This window comes from Python bivittatus, unplaced genomic scaffold (assembly GCF_059951505.1).
Source record: "Python bivittatus isolate LINGU-HERP-01145 unplaced genomic scaffold, Pbiv_v1 ctg000560_np1212, whole genome shotgun sequence".
NCBI lineage: Eukaryota > Metazoa > Chordata > Lepidosauria > Squamata > Pythonidae > Python > Python bivittatus.
Window position 1 is genome coordinate 1522600 of NW_028277083.1, and position 13331 is coordinate 1535930.

General features: G+C 57.4%; 1 protein-coding gene across 2 annotated transcripts in view; it reads right to left on the reverse strand.

Moving 5' to 3' along the window:
- The window catches only part of LLGL1 (LLGL scribble cell polarity complex component 1), a 36829-nt gene extending 28712 nt beyond the window's left edge, over window positions 1-8117 (reverse strand). For both annotated transcript variants that reach the window (XM_088147919.1, XM_088147918.1), the window contains exon 1: window positions 7708-8117. In XM_088147919.1, the coding sequence (XP_088004045.1) occupies window positions 7708-7899 (192 nt within the window). In that variant the 5' untranslated portion in view covers window positions 7900-8117. The remainder of the gene's footprint in view (window positions 1-7707) is intronic.
- Between the last annotated feature and the right edge of the window lie 5214 nt (window positions 8118-13331).

Sequence of the window (13331 nt, forward strand, 5' to 3'; positions counted from 1 at the left end):
ACCTTAGCAGAGCCCTTTTAGTACATGCCCGGGTCAGACAGGCCCTGCTCATTCTTCCCCATCCTTCTCCACGAACTGGACGTTTCCCGTAAGACAGGGCGTACAAGGCACAATACCGGCCCTTGAAGTAGCAAGAGCGGCTCCAGAAACCGCAGCTGGCCTAGTTACAAATTTCAGAGGCGAACGTCTAACAGGGAATCCAAAGCAGCGAATTAAGGATTCCACTTTATGGACAGTTTCCGACTGCATTCTGGCACCTGAGCAAGGGATTTACGAAGCAGCCCTCGCCAAGGGACGGCTGTCAAAGACCGCAACGAGGGTTCTTCGTTCCCACTCCTTGCAACCTGGTCTTTTTAAGCAGAGAGGTGAGGGACAAATCGCAACTCTTTGCTGCCCAAGGGGTGTGTGTGTGTGTGTGTGTGTGTGTGTGTGTTTGGGGGGGTTCCTGCAGGAGAGAAGTGTGAGGAGGCAGGATTTAACGCAGGGCACATTAAATCATCTTCCAGTATGCCAACGGCGCACCGCATTCCCAGCAAAGGTGGGGAAGGAACGGTAGCCAGCTGAGACACCTCCTGCCATTCGGATTGCGCCAACAGACTCCTCTCCCTGAAGGAGGATCCATAAGCCGGAAAGAGAAGGTCCCTGCAGGCGCAAGGACGGAGCAGGGGAGCTGATGAAGAACAGGGGAAGAGAAGGCAACGGCCACAGGACGCGCCCCGCAGTCCAGCGAGAAAACAGGTATCTGCAGTGGCTGTGCTAACGTCAGCCCTTCTCTGCGCGTTCAGGATCCCGCCTTAGCAAGAAGACCGCCCCACGGGTGGCCAAGACCAAGCAGACAAGTCGTGCATCCATGCCGTGTTGCCACACCAGGGATGAGCCTATCCTGCACCCGGAGAGCATCACAGCCAAACCTGGGTGGAGTCAGAGTCAACCCCAGTGCATATTTTCCTTCCAGATCCTACCCCGATGAGCCCAGGAGATACGGCCCTGCGATCAGATGCCAGATGGGAGGACCTCGGCCGCCTCCTTGGGAGCAGCTCCTTCCTTGATGACCTGTCAGACCGGCCCGGTTCAGGAAGGAGCCTGCCTTGAATGGCGCACTTGCTCATTCCAGAAGAGACGCCCTTACGCGTGGAGGCACATTTGATGCATTTAGGTTCACAACCCTGAGGCCGGGTTCCTCAGCCTCGGGACCTGCAAGGCCCGGCCTCAGAGGGACGATTTTGGTTGCACAATCCCAAGTTCCAAACAGGCAGGTCAACTGCTCCTGCTGCTGGACTCCTGCCAGCCACAGCTCGCCCAAGTCAAGGCCTCCTGCCCTTCCAAACAGGAGAGAGGTTTGCCACTCAGCCGTGGTGCAGCCTGCAGGAAAAGCTGCAAAGGCCAGGAAGAGGCCGCTCTGCTGACTTTGGGGCCTCCAGATGTTCCTGAACTCCCTTCCCCAGCAGCCGCACCAACGGAAAGGAAGGCTGGGAGTTGTGATCTAGGCACGTCTGGAAAGGCACACGGTCCCAGTCCAGCGCCCAGAGCACCCATCAGCGAAGATCATCTGGTCCTTAAGCGACTGGGACGTCCAGAACTCTTACAGCCCCCTCTCCGTGCAGTTCTCGTGTTTTGGAAGAAACGGCAGAGCCGCAGAAGGCGAGACACCTCTCTTCTCGCAAGCGTGCTGCTGGGGAACTCAAGACAGCCTCTGGCAGCTGACAGCACCCAAGCTCTGCCTCTCTCCCATGCATCTGTCCTCCGCCTGGCACGCTGCCCGCACCAAGCCTCCCGGGCAGCAGACACCTGCGTTTTCAATCGATCCACTGGAGGAGCGTGGGGAGAGTCGGGTCTCAAAATCCTTTGCGTGAAGGAAGGAATACACCACAAGGAAACAGGAATGCCAATTCTTTCACTGCCTCTCTGGAAGCCCAAACACCAATTGGGCGACCCATCCCTGCTCCCCCCAAAAACAAGGCCTGAGGGAGCGGTGCAGAAGCCCCGACGGAAGTAGGTTACCCCTTTCACCCAGGGATGCATCACAGCTTTCCAGAGGGGGAACCAGCTTTGCATTCAAAAGGACCCCCACCCCATTCCAGCATCTCCAGTTGAAAAGGGATCAGGGAGCAGGGTTGTGGGGGGGCTTGGAGAGTGCATTTTGCAGGCTCTCGGAGAACTTCTGGAGGACTCTTCTTTTGAGAGGAATGGTGCTCAGGCAGAAACACAGGGGTTTACAGCAGTGTGGCTCCACCTCAGCAGCTTTAAGAGGAGTGGGCTTCAACTCCCAGAATCCCCCAGCCAGCTGTGCTGGCTGGGGGATTCTGGGAGTTGAAGCCCACTCCTCTTAAAGCTGCTGAGGTGGAGCCACACTGGTTTAGAATATTCCAAGAATTCGGCACATGGGAGGCCAGCAATCTTAACAATCCTGCAAGGTGAGTGAGCACCATCCGCCTTTTGTCAAGAGGGAGGTGGAGGCTGAGAGGGAGCAGCTCGCCTAAGGCTTCCTGGGCAGCTATCCCATTGAACTTGGCAGGCTCTGCTTTGGCCCAAACATGCTGGAGAGAAAGAGCCAGTCTTCTGACACGGCCAAAGGAGCCGAGATCCAAACCAAGGGCTTCCCCGATTCTTCAGACCTGTCCCTGCAGCTCTGTTAAGCAAACCCAGACCAAAACACTGGGTGCACCTCCACGCCCCAATTTACAGTACCTAGATTCTACGTCGCAAGGTGGAGGGTGTTAAAACTGAGCAGGAGAAAACAGCCCAGATGGGAGAAGGGCGGCTCCTGGTCGTCCTCTTCCCTTCCCAAATATTCCTGCCATAACCAGAGAGGAGGATCTGTGACGCACCAGCTACACGTCATACAGAGCCCAAGCTTCTCCGGGGGGTGGGGATGAGAGAGGGAGGAACACTCTTATTCTGGAATAATAATTCCCAAAGGCTTTTTCCTTCTTTAAAAGAAACTGGAATAAGAGGACTCTTTTCCTTCCTAGCCCCTCTTCAAGCAGACACAGAGCCCCGAACTATATTCGCTGCGTCCAGTGGGCAGCTGGGTACCCCTGACTCAAACATACCCCAGGTTACACCCCGACCTTCCCAGGGAGGCTGGGAATGGCGCTACGTCTCCTTGTTAATCCTACTGAGGCATCGCACGCTTGGCAGCTGTTTTCTGCATCCAGGAGAAACCTCTGGATTGTCTTCTGAGTGGGGGAACTATTAAGCGTGTGAAGTCTCTCTTCTGCTACAAGCTCCGCGGATACACAAGAACAGCGCAGCGGAGAAAAGGCGCCTCACGTCCGCCATCTGCTAGGCGCTGCTGTTGTGTTTTAACTTGCACGGAACTGTGTTGCACGGAGAGCTTTCAGACGCAGTATTTCCAGCTTCTACTGCAAGTTTAAATCACCCGAGATGGGCAGTCTTGTTGCTCAGTTTTCAACTTTCGTTCCGAAGGGAAAAAAAGAGGGAATTTGTAGTGCATCTTCACTTTTGACCACCACGGAGGAGGAGGAGGGACTCAATTCCAAAAAAATCTACATGTGGACTTTCTGCCGAAGGACAGGATGAAGGTCCTTTTAAACCCAACTTTCTAAAGGTAGTTGATTTGCTTCTGAGTGAAGTCAAACAGGGCTGCCTCAAGATGTGTGAATCTGGTTACTCGCTGTGGAGTCCCTGGGGCTCTCGGAGCTTGGTGTTTTTCTTCCAGACGTTTCATTTCTGGGCACAACCGGTAACGAAACCTCTGCGAGAAAACCACCCAGCTCCGAGACCCCCAAGAACTCTGCAATTCAGCCCTGAGCTGCAGAGATTCTCTTCTAATGGTTACTCACTGTCTGGGTTCACAAGATACCCTAATCGCAGGCCAACAACCCAAAGTCCTGAGTCTAAACGACTTGCTGCCCTCAACAACAAAAAAACCCAATCATGGCTTAATGCTGCCCGGGTTTCCTGCCACCTAAACCCCAGACCACCCAGCCCCAGTGCTGAACCCAGCCACGGAGGTGTGTCCAGGTAGCCTGGGCGTGTTTGCAGGGAGCAGCGCCCTCGCCTTCACCATTTTAAAGGCGCTCATCCAGGGCCGTGCCAGGAGGCACCGAGAGTGCACCAACGTGGGAGAGCCCGTGGTGGCCTGGGAGCAGCCCACCTGCCTGCCCTGTTGGTCAAGGCCCCACGTGCAGCCACAGAGCAAGCCGCTCCAAGGTCAACGGGCTTTCCGGCAGCCTCCCTCGGCAAAGTTCAAAACAATAATACCAAGAAGAGGGATCAATCGTGCCGCCCCCCCCCCCCCCCGCTTTTTACTGGCTGTGCTGCTGGGCCTTTTAACGGCAGGCTCACGGGCAAAACGCATCCCAGCCAGGGAGGGAACCTTTCCCACCCCTTCCGTGTTGCAACACGCCAGGCTGCAGACAGAGACACCGGAAAAGGTTGCCCTGTCGAATGGGGGGGCCATCTCGGACCAAGGAGAAGTCCACAGGCGGGTCTTTGTTTCCCCTGCAAGGAACAAACAAGCCACACGGGCCACTTCAGCCACTTTCCCTTGGGGTGGCATTCCGTGGGCCTCTTGGGCATTGGGAGTTCAAAACTACCCAGAACCCCCTGGATTATCCACCCCGGGCGAGGTGGTGAGGGGCAAGACAGACGTTCAAACCCCTCCTCAGCCCCAAAGCTCACTCATTGATCTTGGACCAACCACTGCCACAGCCTACCCCACAGGGCCGTTGTAAGGATTATCAACAGGGGGAGAGAAAGAAAGAAAGACGACGCCATCGAGCGCCCCAGGAAGAAGGGCAGGATTAAATGCAATGAAATAAATAAGAGGTACAGCTGCCTCGAAGCCCAACTGTGGAGAGTTAACTCTGACCCACGGGGCACAATCCTGCACGAGCTTTCTTTAAGAAAAAAACAGGAACAATGGAGGAGGAGGGAATCAGCTGCCAGATCGGTGGGCAACCACAAACACCAGCTCTGAGTTTTCTGCCCTGCACGCCAGCCATTTCAGGCGTATTCCTAACTCGGTTTCTGTCGAATCGAAGAAAGGAGAGATTAGATGACAGTATTCCTCAGTCAACGACCTTGGGAGGTGGGAAGGGGGAAAAACGCTGATGTTTCCCAAGGAGGTGGGGGCTTAACGCATTCCATATTTTCGGTCAGCGGCTGCGACTCCCAGGTAAAGAGAATCACGGCCCTGAATTTGACCCAAAGCAAGAACCGACTGCAGGCTATTTGTCTGGAGCAAACATAGCAGCGGATGTATCCAAGATACAATCTGGATTTAGTCAGCCGCTCTCTCCTCTCCTTTCCAACAATGCAGGCCCTGGAAGAGTTGACTTTAAGGGGCCACCAGCATGAAACGGCCCAAGGAAGAACGCAAAAGTAAAGCACGAGAAGGGGAAGACTGTAAAGGGGGAGGAAACTCCTCTGAGGAAAAAGAAGATGCGAGCAACCGAAATCAATCTTTTTGCTCCCAAGTTTGAACCCAGCCCAGGCGGGGTATTGCCAAACGTCCTCCCCCGACAGAAATCTTGGCTCAGACATAGCTTGTCTTGCGTGGGTTTTCTCATTAAACAAGAAGAGCTGTTGAAACAACAAACCAGGAATCTCAGCACACTCTGAAGGTGCAAATCGCTTCCTGGGAATATGGACTAGCTCTGCCTATGTATCAGCATCCCCAACCCGGTGCTCTCCAGGGACCCTGAAGGCCACCACAGCTTTGGGAGGGGGAGGCTAGACCGTGAACGGCTCTCCTAAACCCGGGGCACGGTTTTGCCCTTCAGCGGTTGCCGCTCGCAGAACAGATGCTACTTTGTAAGGGGGACAGAGCTCCAGAGGGGGCGGATTTCTTCCAGCCCCCAAAGACGTGCTCCCGAATTCTGGACAAAGCGGCCGAGCTGTTGGGGTGGGGGAGGAACAGGAGCTGCTCTTCTTGGCGTGACTTTTTCCCATACTTCTGGGTCTCGCCAGGAACAGCCGAGTTGGTTCGCACGAAGCTGGAAATGCCACGGCCTCATATCCCCAAAATGCCTTAAAACTCTTTGGAGGAGGAGGAGGAGGAGGAGGAACAATCTGGGAGCTATTTAAGCGACAGAGGAGCATCTCCCCACCCTGCCCAAACATCCCTGAAGCACGCCGAACGTTTCAACAAGAACCCTCCGAATTCTTGTCAAAGGCCGGCCTTCCGGCACTGTGCAGATCCACCATTCCAGAGTTTTATTGCTTCCATTCACTCCAAGGGGGAAGGAGTTAAAAAGGGGTGGGGGTGGAGGAGCTGCAGATGGCCAAGAAAAGGGGGGAGGCGAAGGGGAGAAATCCACAGCATCGCAAGGGACACCCAGCCTCCCACTCCTGAGCTCCTTCCCGCTGGATCAGAATGGAGCAATGGAGAGAGGCTGTAGAGAACAGGGAAGCCCAGTTTGAAAAGGAGCCGTTCTGGGTGTGCAAAGGGGGCGGGGGTTGCGGGGGGGGGGCTGCTCCTTTCCCAGTCCAGAGCCAGATGCATCCTTGAGGGGCCGGGAGGGTTGCTTCTTGGCACACGAGTCTGCTGGGGCTCTGCCTAACAACACCCCCTGGCAAAAGTTGCCCAGCACTGAGGATGTGTTAAGACCAAATTAAGGAGCTCTCTTTTCACCAACCCCTCCCTGGACCGACACCTTTGCTGGGAGCAAGCGTGGGAAGGAAGGGAACTGGAAAAGGAAAGGGAAAAATGCAGGTAAACACACACGCGCACACACACACACACTCGGAAGGTGCTCCAGCCCCAGGAACACAAAGCCTGGCTGGGCTGGGGTAGTTACTCCAGGAGTAGGAGTAGGAGGAGCAGCCTCGGGCTGGGCCCCCAGGATCCTGCCCTGGTCTTCTTTCCCTTCCTTTTAACCCCCACCCCAAAAGGACCCTGCCCACCTCCGCCCCTCCTTTTGGCTCTCCACTGCAAAGAGGGAAGGGCAGCATCAGATGCAAAGCAGGGGGGGGGGGAGACAAGCAAATGCAAAAAGGGCAGCTTCTTTCCGAGGGGAAGGGGGCAGATCAGGATCTCTCCCAACCTTCAGGGGAAGTTTGCGGAGGGACCCTGCCTCAAGATCGCCCCTTTCTTCCTGGGGAGGGAGCAGGCTCTGCAGAATTCAACTCTCCTTCTCCAAATTGCTCCCCCTTTTTTTTGAAGGATGGCTAGTTCATCTCTCTCCTCCTCCCCCCCAAAAAGCAGAAGAACCCAAGCCCCCCGCGCAACGCAACGCAACGCGGGTTGATCCTCGCTCCTCTCACGCACCCAAGAGGGGGAAACGCACGGCCCCTCCTCGGGAGGCCCCCTCCGCCGCCCCCTCCTTTTCCGGACGCCCCGGCCGAGGAGGAGGAGGAGGAGGAGGAGGAGGAGGAGGAGAGCAGCCCACCCAGCTGGATCGCACCCCTCCTCCCGCGCCACCCCCTCCGCCCCCGTACCCAATTCAAGCACAAGGCACCCCAGGAAAGGAGGCTGCCCGCGCCCCCCGGCTACTTCGGTGCCCCCTCCTCCTCCTCCACCAGCCTCAGCCCCGGGCGCCCTCCAGATGTGCCGGACCAGCCCTCGGCGCTGCTTCCCCGGGCGGCAGGCGATGCTCGGGCCGAGGAGCAGCGCCCACCCTCCCACCCACCCACCCACCCGTCCGCCCGGGGCCCGCCGGAGCCCGGAGCATCGCGGGGCCCCGGGCCGGGCGGGGGGGTGGGGGTGGCGCCCGGCGCGCACCCAGCCCGGGCCCCGACCTTGTGGAAGGCGAAGATGTCCTGCTTGAGCTTCTCCCGCTGGGGGTCGTGGCCCTGGCGGCGGAAACGAAACTTCATCATCTTGCCGAGGGGCGCGGGCGGGGGGCGAGGCGGCCAGGCGGCGGCGGCGGCGGCGGCGGCGCTTCCCCCATGCAGCAGCGGCGGCGGCGGCGGCGGCGGCGCCCTCCGCATCCAGCAGGGCGAGGAGCGCGGATGCGCCCCGGTCGCGGGAGCAGCAGAAAAAGGAGCGGCGGCAGCGGCGGCGGCGGCTGGGCGGGGGGCGCCCGCAGCGGAGGGGCGGGGGGTGCCGGGCCAGCCAATCAGGGCGCCCCGCGGGAGGCGAGACCCCGGCCAGACAATAGGCTGCCGACGAGCGCGCGCCCCGCCGGAGCAGCAGACAGGCGGGCGGGCGGGCGCACGCTCCCCTTCCCGCCTCTCCTCCCCGCCTCTCCAGCTGTGCCCTGCGCTGGGCCGCGCCTGCGCCGCGCTCCCGCCGCCTGCCGGGAAATGTAGTCTTGGAAGCAGAGCGGGGCGCCCGGTCCCGGCAGCCCGCGCCCTCCCGCCTCCGGGGCTGGCAGGCAGGCAGCGAGCGAGCCCGCGGCCCAGCCGGCATTTCGCCCGCGACGCGCTTCTCGCGGATGCGGCTGGCCGGGCAAGGAAGACCCGCGGGCGGGCAATCCTCCCAGGAGTGGCGCCGCTGGGACCAGCTGCCGGGCTGCGCTTTCCAAATGTGGCAGCCAGGAGCTCGTCGCCGACCCGCGCATCCGGAGGCAACAAATGCGTGCCCCGCGAAGAGCCCCTCCGGCGGCGGCGGCGGCGGCGGCGGCGGCGGCAGCGCTCCTTCGGCTCCCCGCCTTCGCCCGCGGCACATCTGGATGCCTTCGCCCGAGGGGCCCTTGCTTTGGGCTCCCGCCGGAGAATCGCGGCCGCGGGTTTGGGGTTGGAAGGGGCCCCCTCCTCTCTCCGGCCCCTAGCCTCGCCCCCGGCTTTGAGCGCAGCCGGGAAGCTGCAGGCCCCGGGACGCCCTGCCGTGCTGCGCCCGGTCCACCTGCATCGCTCCCTGCCAAAGGCACGCAAGGGCCGGCCAGCTCTGGCCCGTGGCCCGTGGCCCGTGGCCCGTGGCGCGTGCAGGACCGCAACCAGCGTCCCCTCTTCCTCCGAGTGCGCGCGCTCGTACGGTGTGCAAGCGAGCATCTCCCGTCCAGAGAGTTTCCATGGTTTGCACCCTCCCTCCGTCGGAGTCCAGGCATGCAAGGTGCCCAGGCAAGTCTCATTAGATACGGGCAGACGAGGAGCTCCTTGGTCAAAGCAGCTCTCTTGGGTGGGCCAAAGGTTTCCGCGTGTTCTCTGAGTTGTGAAAGACGGAACATCGATTCCACTTTGGGCAACTCCACCGTGGGTATCGAGGCTCCTTTCCGTTTTATTTCTGAGGGGGTAACCCCCGTTGAAGATACCAGCGCCCGCTTGCAAGCACTGTAAGCCTCACTGCCCCGTGAAGGAGGAATGCTGTGGAATTAAAGGGCTTTTTATTTTATGTGGGAGCAAAAATGTGTCAGATCTCCCAGTGAGATGTCAGACAGGGCTGCGGCCTCAGTCGTCGGATTGACACCGAGCCCTTTGCCGCAACGGGGCTTGGTTTCCTTTTGGTGTCACACCTACCCTTGTGTTTCGTAAACCTAGGAAGCTGGGCAAATTGGGTTATTCTTGGCAGGGAAGCATTCCAAGACATCTTGCCAAAATGAGACTGGCACGGTTCAGTGTCTCTTATTCTGACCTGTGGACGCTTCCGTGCCTTGGGCTGAACTGCTCCTGACCGACCCTGTTTCTGCGGGGCAGGAAAGGTGGCGAATTGGGCCTGCCAGATTTCATGTCTGAACCGCACAGCAGGCTCCTTCCGGAACAAGGAGATGGCAGGGGAATTCTGCTCTAGCCTTTCCAAGGGAAGCACGGCGGCATCATGGATTGGCAGCGGTCCATAATAGTCTTCATTTCACTAGCCAGATTCACCCTGGCGAGCCAGTTTTCCTTAAAACCAACTAGAGTTTGCCTTTAAAGGATCATGGCCACAAGTGGAAAACAGGTTCAGGCAGGGGCAATTGCCTTTGATTAATCCCCAAAGCCTTGGCACTGGCTGATATTTTTCCCCACAAAACCTGTAGGCATTTTGTTTCTTTACCACGTGATCTGTGATTGCAAACACTGATGTTCCTTTCTTTTTTTTTTTCGACTCATTAAAGGCTGCAAGTTTTCTTGGGCATCTTTCCTGCCTCCTCATACTTTAAGGCAGTGTTTCTCAACCTTGGCGACTTTAAGATGGGTGGACTTCAACTCCCTGCTCCCTGCTGGCTGGGGAATGCTGGGAGTTGAAGTCCACTCATCTTAAAGTCGCCAAGGTTGAGAAACACTGGCTTCTGAAAATGGGCGAACATGGAGGAATTAGGTGGCCAGTTGGAAAACATCAATGCTGTAGATTTTGCACAAGCTTGATTAAACCCATAACACATAGCAAGCACATCATACCATCTATTTGTTAAATGCTGGAGTATTGGAGGATTTGCAAATGCAACTGTGACTCAGGTGTCCAAACGTTTAGTTCACCTGCTGTTAAGGTTCGCCCCCACATCTACCATCATTTTCCATGTTACACATCTGTTGGGCCAGATTTCTTCTTGTCGGTCCCTGACACGTTTCCAGATTCTTTCAGACTCTTCCGCTCACCACCTGTGACCTGGATTCATAAAACCAGGTATGAGATTCCCAGATTGTGGCCGCTACTCTGGTTTTCCAAACATTGCTGTGGCTTCATCCCTAGGACCTCACCAACCGTGGGCCACCATTCCAAGGGAAGGAATTTAAATTGCATTGCAGTGGAAAAAGTATAATTAGGAACATTTGCCTTTACAGACAAGCAAACATCTGGTGCTTGGTTCTTTCCAGCAGGCCAAATCTACACCTGGTGTAAATCATCTCTTGGTGAAGTCTAGCAAATTACAGGGGAGGGTTAGGAATAAAAAGAGTTTGCAGGGGTTGCCTGCAGTGGGGTTCACTTTGTGAGCAGTGAAGGTCATTCTAGTCAAAGGTCTGGAACAGGATGGTGGCTGGGTTGACCTAGCAAGGAAGTGCTTGTCATAAAACAGGGAGAGCTATTTCACACATGCCGGGGCGCCTGGTGGGAAGCACAAAGAGGCAGGCTAGCTGGCTGCAAGCTGACTCTATGAAGACCGTAGTGAGCATCGGGCAGTGAAGTAGCACTCATCTTCTTTGGTTTCTGCAGCGGCCCAGATGAACCATTCTTCTTTTGGTGCTGCATTCACACAACACCCTGAGCTTCCAACCAGGTCTGCTTCTGGCTTAGCAGGCTGTGTGAATCCTGCCTGCTGTGCTTTGTTCAATAAACTGTGGTTGAACAATGGCTTAGTGAGTTGTGCAATCAGAACCGGTGTCTGATGCATCCCAGGTTCCAGGGGGCCTGGGGGAAGTGATGACCGGTCTGGGTGAGCTGGTTCAACAGCTGGATTCATTATGTGGGCAGCTTTGTGGGTCTGGATTGGGCCCGAAGCTTCCTAGAAAGCTGGATCACTCAAGTTGCTACCATCTGTCCTTTCTATCCAGGTTAAGGCCACCCTGCCTGGGGTCTTTACTCAATGTTTAACATCTGAGATGAGCCAGCTTGGTTTTCTTTGACAGCCTGGAAAAGGATGAGTGGTTTTACACTGTGGGGCGTGGTTGGCTTTTTTAATCTTGGACTTCCCTTTGGCACCCAAAGGACTAACAGAGGAAACTGGTGGTCTGGCATATAAGGCGCCCTTTGCCCTCGGATCTCTGCTGAATCCCCCTCCCCAAGTCCGGTCAAAAGCTGGGGCTGCTTGCAATTAACCAAGCAACGAACGAGCTCGGGAAGAGTCACCCGGCCAGAGGGAAGAGATGATTCACCCGGCCAGCTTTGCAGGCAACCAGTTCAACAACAACATGTTTCAGTCGCAGCGGCGCTGGAGATCGGCGGGTGCCGTTGCGCAAGCAGGCAAGGCCATCCTGGAACCCCGGTCAGGAATGTCGGAAGCCCGTGCCTGGCAAAACACGGGTGGGCCAGGGGCGAGGGGAGGAAGCAGCGCGCCCCAGGAGTTCTTACGGGGTGGGTCTGTCTTTGGCCCCTCTCCTCACTGACACAAGCGCCTGCTCGAAGGAGCCCCGATGCTGGGGGCAAGCAGCCAAAGACCGACCAGCGGGGCTCCCTGCTCCCCTAAAAGAGCGCGTTAGCCCTTTAAACAGAAGATGCCACAGGCGACGAAGCCAGCCTGCGCGTTCCAGATTTCCAAGCTGTTTCGACACAGCCAGATTGCGGCATGGGCCTGTTTCAGGCTCCTGTTTACCGAGACGGTCTCTTTCCCCCGGCCGGCTGACGTCTGCTTATCCCGACTTTGTTTTCCTTGAACCCACCTCCCACCCACCCCATGTGCAGTTCTGGGTACAAAACAAGCCTGTTGCGTAGGATTCACCACCATGCTGCTCTCCCGGCAACAGTCTGGAGGGTGTCAACGCAGCGCTGAAGTCACCCACCGGGGAGGGGAAAAGGAGGCCTCGCTGGTGGGTGTCATGCGGACAGCGGCCTGCCAGGAAGGGCTGGTGCTGATAGCCTGTGCTGGAGGACGAGATTGCGGGGGAGGGAATGCGGGCACTGCCAGGGGCACGTCGAGGCTTCAAGGGCCCAGCTAAGAGCGCTGGCCCGAAGCACAGGATGCAGCTGCAATTTGCAGGCCTCTCAGCTTAGAAGGATAGCCGGCACACTTGACCAAAACCTCCATGTGCAGAAGCAGTCTACCTCAGGGAAGCGGTTTCTGGGGAGAAACCAAGAATGTAAGCAAAGTCGAAGGAAAGAGAATAGAAGCAGATGGGGCATTCTTCTGTGCCTCAAGGAGAGACCTTTGTGAGCGGCAGTGCTACTTAATCGGGAAAGGGTCAGCAGGCATCTTCTTATTCCGGACTGGGACTGGATTCTCAGGGCGTCTCTCCTAAGATTTCTTAGTCAGGCCTGAAACAGCCACAGAGAGGTCCCCTTTTCCGATCCAAACCCGAAAGAATGATGTGGCCAGCATACATTTCATACGTCGTCACCTACCGTGGAAGTCCATGGAGAAACCGTCTTCTGCTGCCTGCGTGGAAGACCCAAAGAGGGGTGCTTTGGTGTACCTGAAGTGCCGTGAAGGTGGCAGCGGCGGCAGAGAATCCTGGCCAGCCAGTGCCTTCAGGGTGGGGAAGAGGACTTAGCCCGACGGGACAGTCGCTCGGATGTAAGGACATCTTTTTCAGGCAGTCAAAGATGGGGGCCTGGCAGCCCGGTGAGGAAGGGGGAAGGGGTGGACTAGAACTGGGGAGCTCCTGCATATCTTGAAGCCTCACCTGCTCCCCAGGGATACGGGGGGAGATGGAGCGGCACCTGGGGGCCAGGGCGGAAAGGCGGGCCAGGACCCCGGCGAATACAGACATTTTTAAAAGAAATCACGGAGGACGGCGGAGTGCGACGAAGCAAGCACGTAGGATTCTGTAGCCAAAGAGAGCAGACGCCGTCAGCATCAGCTGGAGCTGCGCTGCGTTCCTGTGGCTGCAGCTGGCCGTCAGATGTGGAA